This window comes from Salvelinus fontinalis, chromosome 33 (genome assembly GCF_029448725.1).
Source record: "Salvelinus fontinalis isolate EN_2023a chromosome 33, ASM2944872v1, whole genome shotgun sequence".
In the NCBI taxonomy this organism is placed as follows: Eukaryota; Metazoa; Chordata; class Actinopteri; order Salmoniformes; family Salmonidae; genus Salvelinus; species Salvelinus fontinalis.
The window spans coordinates 24,572,047-24,595,411 of NC_074697.1; the positions used below are offsets into that span (position 1 = coordinate 24,572,047).

Below are 23,365 nucleotides of genomic sequence, written 5' to 3' on the forward strand. Positions count from 1 at the left end.
TGCTGATCTTCGTCGGAATGCACTCCCAGGACTCCCACTTCCACAAGAAATTTTCATTTTGTTCAGTAATGTCCATCATTTATGTCAAAATAGCTACTTTTGTTAGCGTGTTTGGTAAACAAATCCAAAGTCACGAAGCGTGTTCACTAAAAGCAGACAAAATGTCAAAAAGTTCCGTAACAGTCAGTATGTAGAAACATGTCAAACGATGTATTGAATCAATCTTTAGGATGTTTTTAACATAAATCTTCAATAATGTTCCAACCGGAGAATTCCAATGACTTCAGAAGTGCGATGGAACAGAGCTCCCTCTCATGTGAACGCGCATGGTCAGAGCATGGTCAGTTCATGTCAGATCTTACTCATTCCTCTCTCCTTCGGCCCCACTTCACAGTAGAAGCATCAGACAAGGTTCTAACGACTGTTGATATCTAGTGGAAGCCGCAGGAAGTGCAAACTGACCCATATCCCACTGTGTATTCGATAGGCGATGAGTTGAAAACCTACCAACCTCAGATTTCCCACTTCCTGGTTGGATTTTTTTCTCAGGTTTTTGCCTGCCATAGGAGTTCTGTTATACTCACAGACATCATTCAAACAGTTTCAGAAACTCAGAGTGTTTTCTATCCAATACTAATAATAATATGCATATATTAGCAACTGGGACTGAGGAGCAGGCAGTTTACTCTGGGCACCTTTTCATCCAAGCTACTCAATACTGCCCCTGCAGCCATAAGAAGTTAACAATCCACCCAACAGTGCGGAGTTAAGAGCCCAACGAACAAGAGTTGGGTCTCAGCTTTTATAACCTTTGTCTACGTGGCAGTTTAGCAGGTGTGTGAGATCACGGTGGGAACATAGTGTACAAACAAATAAGAACGTCAGTTTTATTACTTCTTTCTGCTGATAGAATTGTCGCTGCAGCTCAAGCTAGCCTCTGATCTCTTCATGTCTCCACACAGCTGTGCCCTTGAAAGATACAAAAATAACAAGATGGACTCAAAAACTGTGGTCACTCTCAGAGGCTCTTGGTCTTTGGTTACGTGACCAAGTTACTTAAAAACAAGAGAGGAAAAACACTGGCTTCTTACATGAGAGAAACAGACAGTGAAAATGTACAGATTCAAGGCTCATACAGCGCATGTGCATAACAAAGTTTGTAATTTCTACCACCATGCTGTCCCAATACTTTTGGAACTCACTGTATGTGTTCTGTCTGTGTCGTTCCAGGCTCCTATTCTGAGGATGGGACGTCCGTCACACAGAGGGGACAGTCTGAGGGTGGAGGCCCCAGCCCGTATCCCAACACACGGGACACTGACAGAGGGATCCCCCTTGTGACAACTGCCCCTCCCCTGAATGTCCCCAACCATCACACTCTCTACAAGGGCTTCCTCCTTCAGGAGTCCCTCCAAGGACAGCGGCATTTCTTTGAGGACAGTGGGGGTGTGGATACCCACCCCACTATGCCACCATCAGGTCCCCACTTTGCCAGAGACCCCTCCTCCACTCACACGGTGCCACACAAGGAAGCGCTGGCTTTCTCCGATGTTGCCTCAACCACTACCACTGTGGCAACAGCCACGTCACCGTTGGCAACACAGGGTAGCTCTGTTCCAGGGGGGCGTGTCTCTGTGACTCAGAGAGGGGCGTTGACCAATAGCAGGGGGAAGACAGAGGAAGAAGCTGATGCCATGGATACTCTGACCACTCCTGTCATGCACACCTCTGCCCTCCCTCCCCACTCAAACACCCACAACCTGCCTGCTCCTATGGGTGACAGGCACTCTGAGATCCCTTCCCCATCCACCATGACTCCCCCAGCCTTGACCACTCTAGTGGAGAAGGATAAAGGGAAGTCAGCAGAACACAACATGAACCATGCCAGTGATGGTGCACCGATGGACACTTCTGCAGTATCTGGTGATGTGGATGATGAGACCACTACGACCACTATAACCACAACCACCACCATCACCACCAGCCTGCCCAACCCAGGTAATGTAACACAGCCATGTAGCTACACACTTCTAATGATCACCTACTCTTAACCAGAGACATACAGTGTACGAATTACTGTCAAATACAATATCCTGCACCACACCCAACACCAGTTTCCATGATTCTGTCTTCATTGTAAAGATACTGTATAATGAACACCATGCTCAGATTCTCATTATACAGTTTTAGAGATAATCCTGGGCCTTGGTGGGTTGTAAAGTGGCTGAATTTCACTCTCTCCAACACAGCAGCTCTGTGTCTGTCTGTCTGAGACACCACTGTGCTCACACTCTCAATCCTCTCTGTTTGCAGCTCACATATCTAAACAGCCAAGGGGCTTAAATTAATTACAACATCAGTATTCCTACTCCTCTCACACTCAATCAAGAGCTCCTGAAATGGAGTGGAAACCAGATTGCAAACATGAGATATTGAGACACATTTGTGTTATGGTGGGAGTGAAGGAGAATTTTCAGCCTGGTCTCATAGACTAGATAGACGTAACATAGTAAATGTAAATACAGGACACTCAAACTATTATGATATGTTACGTTTGGTATGGTTACATAAGACAGAAGGGAAGGGAAAGGGTTACCTAAGGCAAAAAACAAAAGGAGGGTGTTTGGTTGGAGTCGATGCGTTGAAGCATAACATGAACTTCAAGCAACCCAAAGGTTGCATGTTCAAATCTCATCAATGACAACTTCAACATTTTAGGAAATTAGCAGCTTTGCAACTTTTTACTTACCACTTTTTAGCTATTTGCAACTACTTAGCATGTTAGTCAACCCTTCCCCTAACCTTAACCTAACCCTAACCCTTAAAATATAACCCTAACCCCAGCCTAGCTAGCGTTAGCCACCTAGCTAACGTACGCATTAGCCATCTAGCTAACATTTGCCAAGTATTGCAAATTCATAACATTATTGTACAAATTGCAATTTGTAACATATCATACGTACTGTAATTTGCAACATGTCATACATATTGGAGGATGGACATCTACAAATGAATACATACCATACGAAACGTAACATATCATAACCACTGGAGAGAGACAGATTTACGTTTACTATGTCACATCTATTCCTAAATCTAGGTTGGAATCTTAGAGTGGAACGCTCCAGACACAGGCTTTGCTTCATTTGTGCTTTACCCACAGGGACCCCTTCACAACTAATGAAGGGCAGGATGGGGAAATCTCCCAATATGTCTAAGACACACACACACACACACACACACACACACACACACACACACACACACACACACACACACACACACACACACACACACACACACACACACACACACACACACACACACACACACACATAGGCACACACACATAGGCACACACACACACACGCCTATACAAGCACCTACACACGCACCTACATACAAGCACACAGTAACTTCCTGTTGTCATCCATATCTCTGGGGGAAACTCAGAAAGACAGAAATCAAATAAAGCTGTCGAGCGGAAACACCTCAAGGCGACCAGAAAATTGTCTGTGGTTATTCCCTCCAACTGATCGGTCCCTCGAGCCACACAACCAAAGAGGATAGAGTGAGAGGGCCTCTGTTGATTCGGGCAGAAAATTTGAAAACCTTGAAACACTATTAACGTAGGGGGGCTGGTGTGAGTGAGTGAGAGAATGGGACCAGGGAGGGATCAGGGAGGGTTAGTCTTACTTACTTAGGCCAATCGCTCCTTTGGGAGCATAGGCCATTGACGACTCCTCTCCATCAAACTCTGTTCTGGGCAGCCTTCTCCAGCTTGCTCCACCCCATGCCAGTTAATGAAGAGGTGTCACTGGTCTTCAATGTTTTTCCTTCTGTCCTTGCAGTTCCCTGTATATTCAACCTGACAGCACCAGAGGGCTACATAGAGACGCCCCAGCCGTCCAGCTCTCATTACTACTCTTCTGTGGACTGCACCTACACCGTCACGGTCTACACGGGCTATGGAGTAGAGATACAGGTCAGATCGCCACTATTATTTCCAGAAGCGTGTTAATTTTGTACATCAAAAACAGTGATTGTCTATGAAGAGAAATTACATCAGATACCCAAATGCAACATCCAAAATGGCAATTTTGGCTCGTGGGCAATACCACACTAGTGCTTCAAAATTATGATGATGTTCACTCAGTTCCAAGGTATTTACTGTTATTGTGCAGCGACTGACCTTTGGAAGCTGACACAGTGATTTAAACAGGGAATCTACCTCCACCTGAAGCCCCTCATCCACATGATTACTTCTCCAGCTCAGCTTCTTTCTCTCATAAAATATACAATAGCCATTACCCCACTGCTCTTCCAGATGCTTGATCTAATATATTTTGGATGAAATTAATATGTACCGCAAATCATTCTCAATGATGTATCCCAGCTGCTCCATGTCTTCTGTGAAAGACCAGAAAATGAGGAGGAGGAGGGTGGAGAGAGGTGAACTATCTTCCTCTCCACTGTTCTTCCTATCATTGCCTGCCTGCGCTTGCTAACACCCGGGACAGCAGCACATGTATACCCTGAGTGTACATAAAATTAGTGTAAAAACATTCCTAATATTAAGTTGCACCCCGTTTTGCCCTCAGAACAGCCTCAATTATTTGGGGCATGGACTCTACAAGGTGTCTAAAACGTTCCACAGGGATGCTGGCCCATGTTGACTCCAATGCTTCCCACAGTTGTGCCAAGTTGTCTGGATGTCCTTTGGGTGGTGGACCATTCTTGATAGACAAGGGAAAACTGTTGAGTGTGGAAATCCCAGCAGTGTTGCAGTTCTTGACACACTAAAATTGGTGTGCCTGATACCTACTACCGTACCCCGTTCAAAGGCACTTAAATCTTTTGTTCCTAATGTTTTTTCCACTCAGTATACGTCTCTCTTCTCTGATCTCCTCGTCTTGAATTATTCAATGTGACTTAGATGTAAGGAAGCTTCTTCTCTTAATGAATTACTTATGGATTATGTGTCCAGTCCTTTTGCTTGTTTACGAGACTCTTTTAATGCCTTCCTGTTAAAATGTCTCCACAGCTCCTCTTAACTTCGTTAAAGATACCTTACCCTCAGGTTGATTGACTAAATAATGTGGCATTCAGACAATGCGTGGATCACCCCTCAACGCCCATCTACACCTCCCCTATGCCGCTCTACGCCCCCGTACGCCCCCTACGCCCCTCTACAACCCTCTACACCTCTTTACACCCCACTACACTCAGTCTACACCCCTCTACACCCCTTTCACCCCTCTACACTTCAGGTGGTGTCATCCTGTTTCTAAAAGACTGGGTTGATAATTCCTTTTATCTGGAAATCTTTTGGATTAATCTACTTCAAAGGACTTCTCTAGACCAGGGGGCTTTGTAGAATGTGGGTCTTAACAACTCCAGTCTATCATTCATTTTAGCGTAAGCTGGATTTAAATGGTTGCCTTGATGTAGGCAAGAAGATAAAGACTGATGTGGACTATTCCTTGGGCAGCATTTGTTTATTTGCCCTGCTTTGAGGTCTACAGCCCACACCTGCCTAGTCCACTGCTCCATCAGACCAAAGGGTCTCCAGTATTTACTGCTCCGGCCCTGCCTCAGGGCAGAGGAAGGGAGGGACGGTGTCGTGGCTGAATCATAATTAGTCAGGTAACATAGATAGATAAGATGTTATTTTCATCATATGCTTGTGAGATACTTGTCATTAGAATGGTTCCCTTTGGACTATAGGGTTGGCAGTGCATTTTCCCCTTCTGTGATAGGGCTTAGTCACTTGGGGCCCAGAGAGGGGAGAGGTCAGGCTTGTCTTCATATGTCAATGTATCTGTTAAACCATGTGGTGCTATGTAGAATATCAGAAGGGGAGGAGGACAGAATGGAACATTGTCTTCTTATGGGAATGTGTCTGTAACCACTCCTAAACCATGTGAAGGGATGGCGTTATTAATGGGGAACCAGTTAGTTATCTCATACAATGTCTGTCCGCCAGTCACTCCCTACTTTTCTCATTGGGGGAAGGAGTATGGCAGTGTCTGGAACCATTGTATGTCCCCTCTGAGGTTGCCCTTATCTTGACCTAGTATATGACCTAAGAGGCTCACTGTCTTTTCTGAGCTTATCCAGGAGGGGGTGTATTTTAGATGGAAGTATCTAGAATTGACAATTGATATATGCCATTGGATGAGGTAATGTTTTGGTACCAAGCATGAGATTGAAACCTCGTCTTAGGAGACCAAACTGAACGATAGATTATAGCTAATGCTATCTAGCTATGGGATACTCCTCTTTCAAGTAAAAGGTTCTTTGTAAGTTGAGAGGGGTGTATCTTGGCTATAAATGATACTAAGAATTGTTTTGTAGACTCTCAGAGAATTCATTTATAGACACTGAATTGATCTGAGAGTCAAAAAGTGCTATGGTGAAGCTCATATATTATTAAAGATGGACTTTATAATATAACTCTGACTTGTGTGTGGTTGGCTCTTATTATTGAGTAATACAGGAAATTACCACGACAACGGAGAGAGACATTTGCTTGAAAAGTGTTTCTAGCTCTCAAATTCCCCAAGTCTATATAGTATACAGTACCACCCTCACAACTCCACACAAAGGCAAGACCCATCAGGTTTACCATGTGCCGTTATATACAGTGTGTTTAAGCTGCAGTCTGGGAGGAGGAGTGGGAGGTGGTTGAAAGTCAGAGACCCTCTGTTAACCACCCAACAGTGTTGTCATGTGAAAGTAGGATAGTCAGGATTGATTCACTTTCCGCTGTAGTCGCACATGACTGTGTCAGTTCATAGATCAGTGCACTGTAGGCCAAGCTAAAACATGTCCAGCCCAGTAGTTCTGTCCACTCCAGAAGTGTGCAAGTGGTGAGAGAGGACCTTTAAGCAGCTCACTGAAGCCATGGTGGGTAGTACTGAAGAGTATCGACTGATGGGTCAATATTCCCAACTACTCTGGCTTAAGTGGACCTCGGCAGAGTTCAATAAAGTACAGTTCTATCTGCAGTCTCTGTCTGGGTTGATGGCAGAGATTGATTGGGATGCATTGGTCACTGCTTGGACAATTTAACAAAGGGTGGCGCAGTCTGTCAATTCAATATTCGGTAAGAAGTGTCACCCTGATACTGTTTGGAGGGCTGAGGAGGAGTGCTTCACTAAAGAGTGACTGTCTGGGATGATATGGCATATTTAAATATATGGAACTATTGACATCTTGACATACTTTACAACTAGGGCTACAACAAAATTGCTAGAAAATATATACATGTTCAAACACATTTGTTTCTCCATTTTCTCTCTGTGTGAGTCGAGGATTTGTTTCTCTCATATGCAAAATAATTATCCACTGTGCACACACTTCGTAGTGAAATGACATACATGCGCCAAAGACTGCAGAAGATTACATAAACCTGGGAGCAGAGGATCATTGATTAATCACTCTCAGCCATGAGCCACACACAACTGGAACATGTAGGCTACATATTGCATGTAGATCCTTAATACCATAAACATGACGTGTGTCCTGAATCTTTGACACATTTTTTAGGTTACGGTGTGTCCGAGGGGAAGAGGAGGCATGCAGCGTTCAGTCGCCTGCAACGTGCTATTTGCACATTGGCTCCCTCCCTGACTGAACAGCAGTAGAGTTCAGGCTCTAGCCTACAGGGCTTTAGCTGTTCTTAGCCCGACGCACTGACTCCCAGTACACTAAAGCACACGGCTCAGACCTTTTACTGCTGGAGGGACAAGAATCAATACCCTGGCCCAATCCACTCTCATCTCCTGATAGGTAGTCCACAACTCAATCATAACTAGGGAGCTGGAGGTAAGTAAAAACAAGGGCCTGTTAATGACCTGTCATCATCTGTGGGAGACAGCAGTATCTTCAGCACTGAGTGCTCACGAGTAATATGTACTGTACAATAACCCAGTCTTAGGAGTCGCATGTGTGGTGTGTGTCAAAACAATATCTCTATCCCTGAAATGTCTGCTCCACAATGGCTCTGGTGTTTCAGCTCAGGTAGAAAAAGCTGTCAAACAGCTGCCTCCACACCTCCACATCCTATAAAACATAATTTCTACTTCAATCCAGATTTTGGAGAAGCTGGTGTCACAGAGGCCTCTCCTCTCCTCTCCTCCCCTCGCCTCTCCCCTCCTCTCTCTGGACCAGGCCTCTCCTCTCCTCCCCTCGCCTCTCCCCTCCTCTCTCTGGACCAGGCCTCTCCTCTCCTCCCCTCGCCTCTCCCCTCCTCTCTCCGGACCAGGCCTCTCCTCTCCTCCCCTCGCCTCTCCCCTCCTCTCTCTGGACCAGGCCTCTCCTCTCCTCCCCTCGCCTCTCCCCTCCTCTCTCCGGACCAGGCCTCTCCTCTCCTCCCCTCGCCTCTCCCCTCCTCTCTCCGGACCAGGCCTCTCCTCTCCTCCCCTCGCCTCTCCCCTCCTCTCTCTGGACCAGGCCTCCTCTCCTCCCCTCGCCTCTCCCCTCCTCTCTCTGGACCAGGCCTCTCCTCTCCTCCCCTCGCCTCTCCCCTCCTCTCCTCTCTCTGGACCAGGCCTCTCCTCTCCTCCCCTCGCCTCTCCCCTCCTCTCCTCTCTCTGGACCAGGCCTCTCCTCTCCTCCCCTCGCCTCTCCCCTCCTCTCTCTGGACCAGGCCTCTCCTCTCCTCCCCTCGCCTCTCCCCTCCTCTCTCTGGACCAGGCCTCTCCTCTCCTCCCCTCGCCTCTCCCCTCCTCTCCTCTCTCTGGACCAGGCCTCTCCTCTCCTCCCCTCGCCTCGCCTCTCCCCTCCTCTCCTCTCTCTGGACCAGGCCTCTCCTCTCCTCCCCTCGCCTCGCCTCGCCTCTCCCCTCCTCTCCTCTCTCTGGACCAGGCCTCTCCTCTCCTCCCCTCGCCTCTCCCCTCCTCTCCTCTCTCTGGACCAGGCCTCTCCTCTCCTACCCTCGCCTCTCCCCTCCTCTCTCTGGACTAGGCCCCTTGTGTTTTTCCTTTGTCACAGTGTATGTTCTCCTCCTGTTGTGGGCTGACTGATGCCTGTTAGGCCCTCCATGGTTCCACAGAGGAGCTGGGAGAAGTGCAATTAGCAGATTCCACATGGGCTCTGTGAATACAACACTGGGGGAAAGAGAAACAAGGAGATGCACTTAGTGGCATTGAGAAAGCCCAGCTCTCAGTGATCTCACTGTGCTTGTTTGTCTTGTCAGCACTACTGAGCACCGGTACTTTGCACCACCTGGGTGACGGTGTGAATAACTCGCTGTGACTACGTTGACTGTTGTTCTCTCACTGCTCTTTCCTCACTGAGACAAGAGGGGATTTGAATCACAATCTATAGTCTGTTTCAGCCCAACAGCAGCCCAGATACTTAAAAAGTCTCTCAGACACCCAGTTTGTGAATGTGGGCTTTCCAGCTAAGCCAACAAAGGTCCTTACAAGACTGTAATGTCCTCTGACTCAGAGTGAAGTGCTGGTTATTTTCAGCATTATTTATTTCTATCCCTAACACTTAACTCAGCGGGACAAGTGGCAGTGATGGCAGCCATGTTAGTTCACATTCTGAGTTTCCTCTCATTTTGTGATGTGCACCTGCTGTCTCCAGGCAGACACTGACAGGATCAGGCAGTAGATGAGATGACTGACCGGTGACTGCTCCCACATGGTGACACTCACGACACCACAGCCACTCTCTGGAAGTGGCTATAGTCACAGTCACACCTGCTGCCACACAGGCCAATCTCCAGTGCCATGGCTGATAGTCAGAGAGTCATAGAGGGAGTGTGACATGAAGGAAAGAAGAGCGGGAAGGAGGGAAAGTCCATTACTCATCTCTCCTTCTGCACTCTGTTGGCCTCTTTTGTACTTTGCTATTGTTGGGAGAGGATTTGAAGTTCACCAATGTGACTGAGGCAGGGATTTTAGATGTGGAGAGTGAGGTACAGCACTTTAGAATCCTTTCTGGTGGTTTTTTTTAAGATGCATTTTTTCCTGGTCAAGGAGTCAGTGTTGGTGGGTATCATCAGCCTGCTCACCTGTCTTGGATTCAGTCTGCAAGGCAGCTCCTCTCACTCTCCTGTACCTACCTCTCCCACGCCACCTTGTTGGAGACTTAACAGACGATTTTCAGAGAGGACATAACAACAAAGAGACAGAGTCGATGAATTAAGAGATCAGAAAGGGATTCAAGAGGTCTTCTGATATTTAGAGACAGAACAAGGAGGACGTAGAGAAAGAAAGGAAAGAAATAAGGGAGGGAGAGAGAAAGATCGAGAATTTGGAAGCAGAGTTGGCTTCCAGAGTGTTTCAGTTGGATGACTAACAGGATCAATGTGACACAATGTTAATAAATACTGCCGTAGGCTCCTTCCTCCCTATCAGGAGTTGTTCTAATGTTCGATCAGAATGTTGTCCTCTTAAATCAGCTCATTTGGACAATGAGATCTGGAAACAGCAGCTATTAACATCAGTAACACAGGCCAACAATGAGAATAAGTGGACAGCTAATGCTTATCTGATGCTCTACTCTCCACCGTCTAAATAATAGTGTAGAGGAGATGCAGATTTACCACTACAGTACATGTACTTCATACAGAAAAAGCAACTTTCAATGAAAAGTTTCTGTGTGGAACAGAGGTGGATTATTGGACATCTATTACATGAAACAACATTTGCCACTGACATGCTGTCACACTGAATATAAAGTATTCCATATTTATTAGGTACACCTGCTCTTTCCATGACATAGACTGACAAGGTGAATCAAGGTGAAAGATATGATCCCTTATTGATGGCACCTGTTAAATCCATTTCAATCAGTTTAGATGAAGGGTAGGAGACCGGTTAAATAAGGATTTTTAAGACTTAAGACAATTGAGACATGGATTGTGTATGTGTGTCATTCAGAGGGTGAATCACCAAGACAAAATATTTAAGTGCCTTTGAACGGGGTATGGTAGTAGGTACCAGGCGACGCTGCTGGGTTTTCCATAAGCAGCAGTTTTCCCTTGTCTATCAAGAATGGTCCACCACCCAAAGGACATCCAGACAACTTGGCACAACTGTGGGAAGCATTGGAATCAACATGGGCCAGCATCCCTGTGGAACGCTTTCGACACCTTGTAGTCCATGCCCAGACGAATTGAGGCTGTTCTGAGGACAAAAGGGGGTGCAACTTAATATTAGGAAGGTGTTCTTAATGTTTGGTATACTGAGTTTATTACGATAGTCCTCTCACAGCATGGCTACAAATGATTTCCATTCACTCCATATAACCTAACTCTTATTTTCACGTTGTTGCTGGCTTTTCCTTGCCCTACGACTTTTTGTCCCTTGTCTATAATTTCCCTGCTTAATTCAGGCGTGCTGCATAAAACCAATTTTCCGACAGGCGTGTAGGAATTGTGGTGATAATGAGATCGAAACGGCTGAGGTGAATGTTAAAATGAGATAAGTGCAGACGCGGAAAGCGTGTGAATGTTCCATCTCTTAGGAGGATGAGTGAAGCTTAGCCTGTGGGTTTTTTACCCTCGTTGCTCTTATACCCTCTGTGGGATGGGAAAGCTAGCTGATAGGATACATTCAGTAGGAGTTGTCTGAGCCTGGACCTGTCTTTCGAGGCCACTGGATTTCCCCTACCCGAAATGTTCCATATGCAAAAAAACCCTGCTTATTTCTCTCAGATTTTGTGCAAACATGTTATTTCATCCCTGTTGGTGAGAATTTTTCATTTGCCAAGATAATCTATCCACTTGACAGGTGTGGCATATCAAGAAGCGATTAAACAGCAGGATCATTACACAGATGCACCTTGTGCTGGTGAAATTAAAGGTCACTCTAAAATGTCCAGTTTTGTCACACAACACAATGCAACAGATGTCTCAAGTTTTGAGGGAGTATGCAAATTGGCATGCTGACTGCGGGAATGTCAACCAGAGCTGTTGCCAGAGGATTAAATGTTCATTTCTCTACCATAAGTTGCCTACACTGTTGTTTTCGAGAATTTGGCAGTACGTCCAACCGGCCTCACAACCACAGACCACATGTAACCACGCCAGCCCAGGACCTTCACATCCTGCTTCTTCACCTGTGGGATCATCTGAAACTGAGGAGTATTTCTGTCTGTAATAAAGCCCTTTTGTGGGGGGAAACTCATTCTGATTGGCTGGGCCTTGTTCCTCAGTGGCCATGCCCAGTCATGTGAAATCCATAGATTACTAATGAATTTATTTCAGTTGACGGATTTTTTATATGAACTGTAACTTAGTGAAGTTGTTGAAATTGTTGCATTTTTTTTTGTTCAGTATAGTTTGGTCCCTGCTGTCCAGTTTGCTTCCACATACTGTAATCTCTTCTCTCTGGAGACAACTACTCAGCTCTTCACCTTCAGCCGACCTTGGCTCAGCAGGAACAACCTCCACAGATCTGCATTCAACCAGCCCCTTGAACCAGGATTACACAGCCATCAAATAGAAACAGGCTTTAAGGAAGAAAGACTCGGCTCAGGGTGACACTGTGTTCAATTTCCTCTGAAAGAGCTTAACTTTTCTGCGCTACGGATACCGAATACGGGTTCACTTTCCTAAACAACTGCTGAATTGCAGGGCGCCAAATTCAAAAATATTCCTACAAATATTTATAATCATGCAATCACAAGTGAAATATACCAAAACACAGCTTAGCTTGTTGTTAATCCACCTATGGTGTCAGATTTTGAAAATATATTTTACAGCGAAAGAAATCCAAGCTTTTGTGAGTGTAGCTTTCAATGCTACATCAGCTAGCCCCAAATTAGCATGGTCACGAAAGTGTGAAAAGCAATAAAATGAATCGCTTACCTTAGATAATCTTCGGACGTTTCCACTCACGTGACTCCCAGTTACACAACAAATCTTCTTTTTGTTTGATAAATATTACTTTTATCACAAAAAAACGCCATTTGGGTTGCGCATTATTTTGAGAAAACAAAAGCCGTGTTCCGTTCGACAAATCCCAAAAAGTATCCGAAATGGTCTTAGAAACATTTCAAATGTTTTTTACAATCAAACCTCAGGTTGTCTTTAACAAACATAATCGATAATATTTAAACCGGAGCATAACCTATTCATTAAGAGAGAAAAGGAAAATGGTGAGCTCCTCCCGCGCGCGCAGGAAATATTCAGAGGACACCTGACCTCTTTTGAAACATCTCGCTCATTTTTCTAAATAAAAGCCTGAAACTATGTCTAAAGCCTGGTCACAGCCTGAGGAAGCCATTGGAAAAAGAATCTGGTTGATATCCCTTTAAATGGAGGTTAGACAGGCCAGGAAACAAAGATAAAAAAAAAAAAAATCACTTCCGGGTTACTTTTTCTCAGGATTTCGCTTGCAGAATAAATATTATTTTTCTCACAGACAATATTTTGACAGTTTTGGAAACTTTGGAGTGTTTTCTATCCTAATCTGTAAATGATATGCATATTCTACGATCTGGGCCAGAGAAAATGTCCGTTTACGTTGGGTACGTTATTTAAAAAAATAAAAAAATAATCTGACCCCTAGCGCTAATCACTGCTTCTCTCTTACCATTGAGTGGCCTCAGGTCTCATGTAATATCAACTGTCGTCTGTGACAGCCTTGCCAGACCATTTCAAGGACAGGCATATGAATGCACACAGGAAATCACACAAAGTATCCCTTTTTCAGTGTGTGTGCCAGGATTTGTACCTTGTGATTTACACAAATCTTAGTTATTTTGTGTATGGTATTATGTGTGTTGTATATGGTCTGTATGTTGTGTAGCAGTGTGTTTTGTGTCCAGTGTTGGACCAGGTGTCACTGTGTCAAGTGGCCCAGACAGAAATACCTCAATATTAACCAGCAGAACCATGGCTTTCCATGGCCCGGACTGTCTCTTTATCTCCCCACCCCTCCCATCTCCTCCTCCCTCTCCTCTCTTCTCTTCTCTCTCCTCTCCTCCTCATGGCCCAGTTCTCCTGTCTGGACCAGATGTTAGTGCTGGTGCTCTATCACTTCCCTACCCCCTACTTAATCATTGTCTATAATTAGCTAGCAGCCCACATACTCTAGTACTCTCACAGACACTCACACAACGTGGGACCATTTGAAGGAGGGAACGGAGATACCTAATTAGAGGAGCTTTCTCCTTTATTCTCTTTCTTTCATTCCTCCCTCCTCCCTCTGTTCCTTCTTACATCTGTAGAGATAGAAGGGCAATCTCTGGAGAGGGGTGTGGTTTGCTGCACGGAGACAGAAAGCAGAAAGCATTCATCTCCTCCCCCACATGCTCTCCAAAATCTGGTGTTTATTTTATTGGAAAGTGTCACTTGAATTATTTAGAGTTATTTCATTTTCATGTGTTGCTTTTAAATATATAGTAAGCAACACAGAATGTTGTGATTGGGACATAGTTGTTTACTCTGGGGGAGGAGCCTAATTAGTATTGTAGTAATTCGACTTTAAGGGATTATGATGCTTTTAACCTTAACGTGCTGTTGACCGCCTGTTTGCATATCAACAAAACAAACCATGTCCGTGTTGTCAGACAGACGTGTGCTGATCCAGGGATTAGATCAGTGTTAGGTAGACAGTCGGGACTAATGCCAACACAAACTGGATTATCCCAACAGTATTCTGGAAGTATTCCATTGACATGGGGATTTCAGGATAATGTGATTAGGTTGTGATGACCTTTGTTTAATGGGACTTTTGTCCAATGCTGTAGCCATGAGTTAATTAAAACTACATCAACTTGTTGTTGTGGATTCGGAAAGTATTCAGACCCCTTGACTTTTTCCACATTTTGTTACGTTACAACCTTATTCTAAAATTGATTAAATTGCCCCCCCCCCCCCCTCATCAATCTACACACAATACCACATAATTACAAAACTAAAACAGGTTTTAAACATTTTGCAAATGTAAAAAAAAAAAAGCTGAAATACCACATTTACATAAGTATCCAGACCCTTTACTCAGTACTTTTTTGAAGCACCTTCGGCAGCGACTACAGCCTTGAGTCTTCTTGGGTATGATCCTCTCACCTCTCGTCACTGCACAGCATTTTCAGGTCTCTCCAGAGATGTTCGATCTTGTTCAAGACCGGGGCTCTGGCTGGGCCACTCAAGGACATTCAGAGACTTGTCCCGAAGCCACTCCTGCGTTGTCTTGAAACTGTGCTTAGGGTCATTGTTAGGTTTAGGTTTCCTCCAGACTTGAAGCTTGGCATTCAGGCCAAAGAGTTCAAACTTGGTTTCATTAGACGAGAGAATCTTGTTTCCGAGTCCTTTAGGTGTTTTTTGGCAAACTCCAAGCAGGCTATCAGGTGCCTGTCTGGCCACTCTACCATAAAGGCCTGATTGGTGGAGTCCACAGAGGAATTCTGTAGCTCTGTCAGAGTGACCATCGGTTTCTTGGTCACCTCCCTGACCAAGGCCCTTCTCCCCCGATTGCTCAGTTTGGCCAGGCGGCCAATCCGGTCTCGGAGCTCTACGGACAATTCTTTTGACCTCATGGCTTGGTTTTTGCTCAGACATGCACTGTCACTGTGAGACCTTATATAGACAGGTGAGTGCCTTTCCAAATCGTGTCCAATCAATTGAATTTACCACAGGTGGACTCCAATCAAGTTGTAGAAACATCTCAAGGATGATCAATGGAACAGGGTGCACCTGAGCTCAATTTCGAGTCTCATAGCAAAGGTTCTGAATACTTATGTAAATAAGGTATTTCTGTTTTTCAAATGAGCAAACATTTAAAAAAAAGTTTTTGCTTTGTCGTTATGGGGTATTGTGTGAGGAAAATGTTGACAGTTGTTGCTATAGCAGCACTGTCCTCATAAGAGCACAATCACAGAGACTTTATATAGTTACGTGTTTAATAAACACGTCAGACGACCCCTCATCATTTCGTGCTAGCTTAGAGGACCCACACAGTGCACCTGGCACCTCTCACCCTTTCTCTTTTTATCTGGTCTCTCATTCACGTCAGGGCAGTTTGGTGTTTTTTGTTCTGCTGGTTTTCATTTTGCTCCTTCTATCTGACACTTCTATTACGCTTTTGGAACAGAGCTTTAACAGGTCAAGGCCTGGAACCATCTTCTGTCACCCAACGTTCACCAATCATACTCTGGAGTTCCAGCTGATGGGCTCTGACATATATTGGACTCTGTGTTAATTGTCTGTCATTTAATATATACAGTCTTTCCTTTTTCCATGTTAGATTAACAGCCCGGAAAACTGACTTCTGTTTCTTCCCTTCCTGGGGGAAGGTACTGTAGTTGATAAGATTTTGTATGGAGGGACATGGAGGCAATGCTTTTAAGTGTTTTTATATGAGAGTAAACTCAGTGAAGTGACATTGAGACATATCTCTGGATTTTTATATGAGAATAAACTCTGCAGAGTGACATGGAGGCATTTCTCTTAGGTGCCATCGTATGATGGTAAAACCTCAGTGAAGGAGGCAGGTGGCTTCATCGGACCACATTTCTCTGTCATCCTCTTTACAAGTCTAAGTACCTGTATGTATTGATGTGTGTCCTTTATTGAACTGGTCCTCTCTGTGTGTGTTTGTCCATGCAGGTGATGAACGTGAGCCTGTGGGAGGGGGAGCGGGTGACGTTTGAGGAAGTGGGGGGCGGGGAGCCCTCTGTTCTGGCCAACGAGTCTATACTGTTGAAGGGCCTGGTGGTACGCAGCTGGAGCAACCAGATCACCATCCACTTTCACAGCCAGAGACAGGCCCAGCCTGGGTCCTTCCTGCTCAGATACCAAGGTAAGACCCGAGTGCAACCAAACGCTAAGCACTAGCACAACCACCAACCAAGCACCACAGCACAGCACTAGACCATCAACCTATTCAAATACTGCACAACAACAAACCAAGTTTCAGAATGTGAGTTGTAACCAATGTGAAGTGACAATATAGACAGGGCCTGAGAGTTTGATTTATCCCCTCCTCCCTCCCCTCCTCCAGCAGCCTCCTCCTGTACACTGGGGCTCACCCTCCTGTAAACTGGGGCTCACCCTCCTGTACACTAGGGCTCACCCTCCTGTTATCCCTTGTCAACATAATGTGCTCATGTTAGCCACAAAATAACACCGCTGTCAATTGGCAGTATAATCAGGTTGGGAAATTGCTGTGATGATGCTCTTCTAATTGTCATTTACCAGAGATGTCAGAAGGAGACTGCATGCAGTTATGAGCCCTGTTGCTTACACATTGTGATAAAATAGAAAAGCAACTTTACAAATATTTATTTCAGATTCTTTTGTTTTTGTGAGTTAATGAACTGTGGCAGGTTTGTAAATGGGGTAGTGCCATTCCGAACAATGCCTAGATTACCGGTTGAATAAGAATTGCATTTGCCGCTCACCCATCCCTCTCTGAATCATGCTATGCCCCCCTCCTCTCTCTCTTATTCTCTCGTTTCCTCTCTCTCTCTCCTTTGCGAGTTGTGTGGGTGGTATTCACCACCCAGTGAGGGGGACCTTCATGGCTTTCTGTGGCAGGCTTCTGCTGCTCTATTAAATAGCATGGCAATCATACGGCAGGGCACGGCGCAGCACCACTGATAATAACTTTCTGCTTCTTTACAAAACTTCCAATTACCTGACACAGTGGTCCCCCCCACCCCATCCCCCCACCCCCTCCTCTGCTCCACCTGTTTGATATTCTCTGAGCAGCGCGTCGTGCTGATCTGGGCTGGCTATATGAGGGTGGCCTATAACTATTTCCCCCTGTCTGTGACGTACAGTATGGTGCATTCTGTAGCTGACAGAAATAAAATAACTTAGGGGAGAGTAATTTGATGACATCTGGTATGTTCATAGAGGGAATCTCTCTCTTTTTCTTTTTCTCTGACTCTTTATCTCGCTCTCTTCCTCTCTCTCTCTCACTCCCTCCCTTCCTCGCTCTCGCTCAATGTTAATAATAAAAAAATTGGTTCTCGGGGCATGCTGAGTAATTAGCATATAATGGGGTCACCTTAATCACAAGTGCATTAAATCTCAATGAAACACTGCCTGGAAACAAATTGACTTCCCATTAGAATACATCAAATGTAAGTTATGGATCCATAAATCAAGTTGTCAGCCATCTTTCTGCATGCCTCTGGCAGAATGAGAGTTATCCTACACTAAGACAGTGCTTGGTTAGGGGAATTATTTGCTCAAATACCAATATTCATGATTTTCCACTTACTTTGGCCTTTGCAGTTTTTTTATTTGCTATAGGCTGCTCAAGCTCTGAAGGCAAAACATTGCTCTTCTAATTGCTTTGGAGTCACTTTGAGGACATCGCCATGCTTTTAAGAGCATACTACAATGTTCCCTGTTAGTTTCCATACATTTCTAATCCAAGGAGCCTCTTGATTTGTTCAGAAAGATATGTAATTTGATATTTAACACTTAAACACCAACGTCTGTGTTAATAACATTTCATCTCAAAGTAAGATAAAGTCTGATTATCTGCCAGGTGACATAAGCAGGAGAGGGAGAGTGATAACATGTTCATTTATACACCATGACAGTTTACCTGTATTGAGATGATTGCTCTGATATTACAATCTCTTTGCTCTGCAAAGCACCTTGTCCCGTAATGAGGTGTGGAGAATGTGATCAGACAACCAGTGAGCAGGAGACTGATTTGTTTTAAAGATGGAAACCAGGCTAGTGTCTGTGATTAAATCATGATTCATCATCATCTCCTCTGGCTGAGGTGACCGGTAATGAATTCAATACTGTCTTACTAGATCATTCCTGGAGGGAGATTGATCAAACAGTGGATTTGAGGGAACTAAAGAGTGAGTTGTGTTGATCATTGTGGGTGCGATGAACATTTGCTCAGTATTTATGAAGCACACATACTGTATGTAAATGAGTTCTATATTGGTATTTTTCATTTAAATCAACTCGCCTAGGATAATTGTAATGCTTGCTCTCCTGTCTTGTCTTATCTTGTTGCTTTCACCATTTTGAGTACCTTAAATACTTCTCTCTCTGTCTCTCTCTCTCTCTTCATGTAGTTTGCTCTACTTCATCATACATCATTAGAGCTGTATGTTAGTCATCTAGTGTAGAAGGCCAGTTCTGAGCATCCATCACTGACACAGTGTCCTGTAGCTCTATTGGCATGGAAACACACTAATGGTTATCAAAGCTTCAGCTACCATCTCCCATTTGGCCAACAATGATAAGAGCAGTAATTACCTGTGGATAGATTTTAAGCAGCAGGTAATGATATGGTAATATCATCATCATCTATCAGTGGAGAGAGTCTTTATTTACCAGCTGCTCTGGGACTAAGATCAATGAAACAAGAGGAAAACAAGAATCAAGTAGAGGAAAACACTCTCCACACAGATTTGGGATAAAAGTTGGTGATCAAGACCTTGTTCCAACACCTCCGCTTGGCAGCTGTTTAGTAACAGCCTTTCAAAGACTTGGGAGAAAGTGTGAAACTCAGCACGAAACCTACCCAACACTTGTTTCCCTTCTTTGTCTCCTTTTCTTCATAACCACTATCTGAGAGTATTGGGGCATCATCATCATCATTAACATCAAGTTACTTGCCTGGTAAGTTTAGAAGTTAGACACCTAAGAGAGTTAGAGAGGGAGAAAGAGAGATGAAGAAGGAGAAGAGTGAGAGGGAGAGAGAGAGAGTGCGTGTGTGTGTGAGTGCCATGCGTGTATACACATACACAAGTTAAAGTAGAGGGCAGTCGGCAGAAACATGTCCCTTCCCAGGCTCCCCTCACCTCTGGTGACGTCTCACTACTGACAGTCACATCTGTCTGTGTCGTCCCCTCGACCCAGAGCTCCACAGGCTTCCTGCCCCCTGGGCTACCACTCCAGCTCCAAGGACTTCCTACCCCCTGGGGTACCACTCCAGCTCCACAGGCTTCCTGCCCCCTGGGGTACCACTCCAGCTCCACAGGCTTCCTGCCCCCTGGGGTACCACTCCAGCTCCAAGGACTTCCTGCCCCCTGGAGTACCACTCCAGCTCCAAGGACTTCCTGCCCCCTGGGGTACCACTCCAGCTCCAAGGACTTCCTGCCCCTTGGGGTACAACTCCAGCTCCAAGGACTTCCTGCCCACTGGGGTACCACTCCAGCTCCAAGGACTTCCTGCCCCTGGGGTACAACTCCAGCTCCAAGGACTTCCTGACCCCTGGGGTACAACTCCAGCTCCAAGGACTTCCTGCCCCCTGGGGTACAACTCCAGATCCAAGGACGTCCTGCCCCCTGGGGTACAACTCCAGCTCCAAGGGCTTCCTGCCCACTGGGGTACAACTCCAGTTCCACGGCGCTCTCTGTCCCCTGGCGTACAACTCCAGTTCCACGGCGCTCTCTGTCCCCTGGCGTACAACTCCAGTTCCACGGCGCTCTCTGTCCCCTGGCGTACAACTCCAGTTCCACGGCGCTCTCTGTCCCCTGGCGTACAACTCCAGTTCCACGGCGCTCTCTGTCCCCTGGCGTACAACTCCAGTTTCACGGCGCTCTCTGTCCCCTGGCGTACAACTCCAGTTCCACGGCGCTCTCTGTCCCCTGGCGTACAACTCCAGTTCCACGGCGCTCTCTGTCCCCTGGCGTACAACTCCAGTTCCACGGCGCTCTCTGTCCCCTGGCGTACAACTCCAGTTCCACGGCGCTCTCTGTCCCCTGGCGTACAACTCCAGTTCCACGGCGCTCTCTGTCCCCTGGCGTACAACTCCAGTTCCACGGCGCTCTCTGTCCCCTGGCGTACAACTCCAGTTCCACGGCGCTCTCTGTCCCCTGGCGTACAACTCCAGTTCCACGGCGCTCTCTATCCCCTGGCGTACAACTCCAGTTCCACGGCGCTCTCTGTCCCCTGGCGTACAACTCCAGTTCCACGGCGCTCTCTGTCCCCTGGCGTACAACTCCAGTTCCACGGCGCTCTCTATCCCCTGGCGTACAACTCCAGTTCCACGGCGCTCTCTGTCCCCTGGCGTACAACTCCAGCTTCACGCCGCTGTCGGTCTCTCACACAATTGTTTATCAGCCCCTCCATCGCTTCCCCACTGAGACAGTCCCTCTGATGGTGCAAAGACTAGGTCAGATCAGGGCCAACCCAAGACCCATCCACACACATATTACATATACAGTAGATCCATCCACACACATATTACATATACAGTAGACCCATCCACACACATATTACATATACAGTAGATGGGTTTAGAATACAAATAACACACTTCTCATTTTATGATTGAACATTCATGAGACTGTAGTCCACACAGATCAGATCAGTATTATCTGTATAGTTCTTGTGATTTAATGTGGAAAACAATATTTGTTTCACCCTTCACTCTCCCCTACACCACATTCCCCAGTGTTCCTCAGTCTTCTGCCAAATGCTGCTGTTAGCCTGCCTGCCAGGCATTAGGTCTCTACTGCCTCTCCTGTCAACAAATACATCTCAATTAATCCACCGATGAAATATGGAGAAGGGCGGAGTGGTTGCCGAAACGATCAATAGTGACTTAACTCAGCTTAGAAATTCCTGCCCAATTTCTGCGATACAGCGGTTATAGTTTTGGCACGCCCTCTAAGGTCATGTAAGACTAGATGACACTGGCTTTCATAAACAGTGTCATTGGCTTGAACCCACTATCTCTACTGACAGATAAATGTCAAAACAATTAACTATAATTCAGAACAAACCATGAAGCTTCCAACAATTGACAAGAAGGTCACAGCAATCTTCTATAGACAATTTGGGTCCCGAGACAAAACCAGTTGAGAACCACTGCTCTAGAAGATCATTTGAGGTTAAAAACAGACCCTTTTCCATAAGACAAAGGCCTTCAGGTCCAGCCTCCATTGCCATTGAACCCTGAATGGCAGTGATAATGCAGGACCATAATGATTGGGCTAATGATTACCTGTGGTGGACTAGGGCGTCCATTGTAGTGTATATGCGGTGAGTGATTAGAAATACGTAGTTAGACAAAAGGCCAACGGTGTCCTCCCATATACCATTTATGCATTTGATTATTGCAATCACACATAGGCCTATGTGGGCACATACACACATATACACTGAAATACAGATAAATACACAACTGCTTTCAGACAGCGACAAAAGGGATGCCAGAAGCTCAAAACATGAATCCTATCTCCACCCACACATGTACCACTTCAAAGTTTAGTCTGCTCTTTCCTTAATTATATCCTAAACTCTCCTGGACACATCAACTAAAGATGTTGGATTTGTAAAAGCCTGCATTTACAGAACCAGATAATCAGGCAGGAAAATCTGTTTTTGAGATGGAATTGGAGTCTTTTCACCTACAGTTGAAGTCAGAAGTTTACATACACTTAGGTTGGAGTCATTAAAACTCATTTTTCAACCCCTCCACTAATTTATTGTTAGCAAACTATAGTTTTGGCAAGTCGGTTAGGACATCTACTTTGTGCATGACACAAGTAATTTTACAACAATTGATTACAGACAGATTATTTCACTTATAACTCACTGTATCACAATTCCAGTGGGTCAGAAGTTTACATACACTAAGTTGACTGTGCCTTTAAACAGCTTGGGAAATTCCAGAAAATTATGTCATGGCTTTAAAAGCTTCTGATAGGCTAATTGACATCATTTGAGTCAATTGGAGGTGTACCTGTGGATGTATTTCAAGGCCTACCTTCAAACTCAGTGCCTCTTTGCTTGACATCATGGGAAAATCAAAAGAAATCAGCCAAGACCTCAGAAAAAAAATTGTAGACCTCCACAATTCTGGTTCATCCTTGGGAGCAATTTCCAAACGCCTGAAGGTACCACGTTCATCTATACAAACAATAGTACACAAGTATAAACACCATGAGACCACGCAGCTGTCATACCGCTCAGGAAGGAGACATGTTCTGTCTCCTAGAGATGAACGTACTTTGGTGCGAAAAGTGCAAATCAATCCCAGAACAACAGCAAAGGACCTTGTGAAGATGCTGGAGGGAACAGGTACAAAAGTATCTACACTGCTCAAAAAAATAAAGGGAACACTTAAATAACACAATGTAACTCCAAGTCAATCACACTTCTGTGAAATCAAACTGTCCACTTAGGAAGCAACACTGATTGACAATAAATTTCACATGCTGTTGTGCAAATGGAATAGACAAAAGGTGGAAATTATAGGCAATTAGCAAGACACCCCCCAAAACAGGAGTGATTCTGCAGGTGGTGACCACAGACTACTTCTCAGTTCCTATGCTTCCTGGCTGATGTTTTGGTCACTTTTGAATGCTGGCGGTGCTCTCACTCTAGTGGTAGCATGAGACGGAGTCTACAACCCACACAAGTGGCTCAGGTAGTGCAGTTCATCCAGGATGGCACATCAATGCGAAC

The 23,365-nt window shown here is 45.3% G+C and overlaps 1 protein-coding gene across 2 annotated transcripts in view; it reads left to right on the forward strand.

Moving 5' to 3' along the window:
* The window catches only part of LOC129831866 (seizure protein 6-like), a 131,294-nt gene that overhangs the window by 77,328 nt on the left and 30,601 nt on the right, over positions 1-23,365 (forward strand). For both annotated transcript variants that reach the window (XM_055895384.1, XM_055895383.1), the window contains exons 2-4: positions 1,231-1,998; positions 3,852-3,985; positions 16,574-16,766. In XM_055895384.1, the coding sequence (XP_055751359.1) occupies positions 1,231-1,998; positions 3,852-3,985; positions 16,574-16,766 (1,095 nt within the window). The remainder of the gene's footprint in view (positions 1-1,230; positions 1,999-3,851; positions 3,986-16,573; positions 16,767-23,365) is intronic.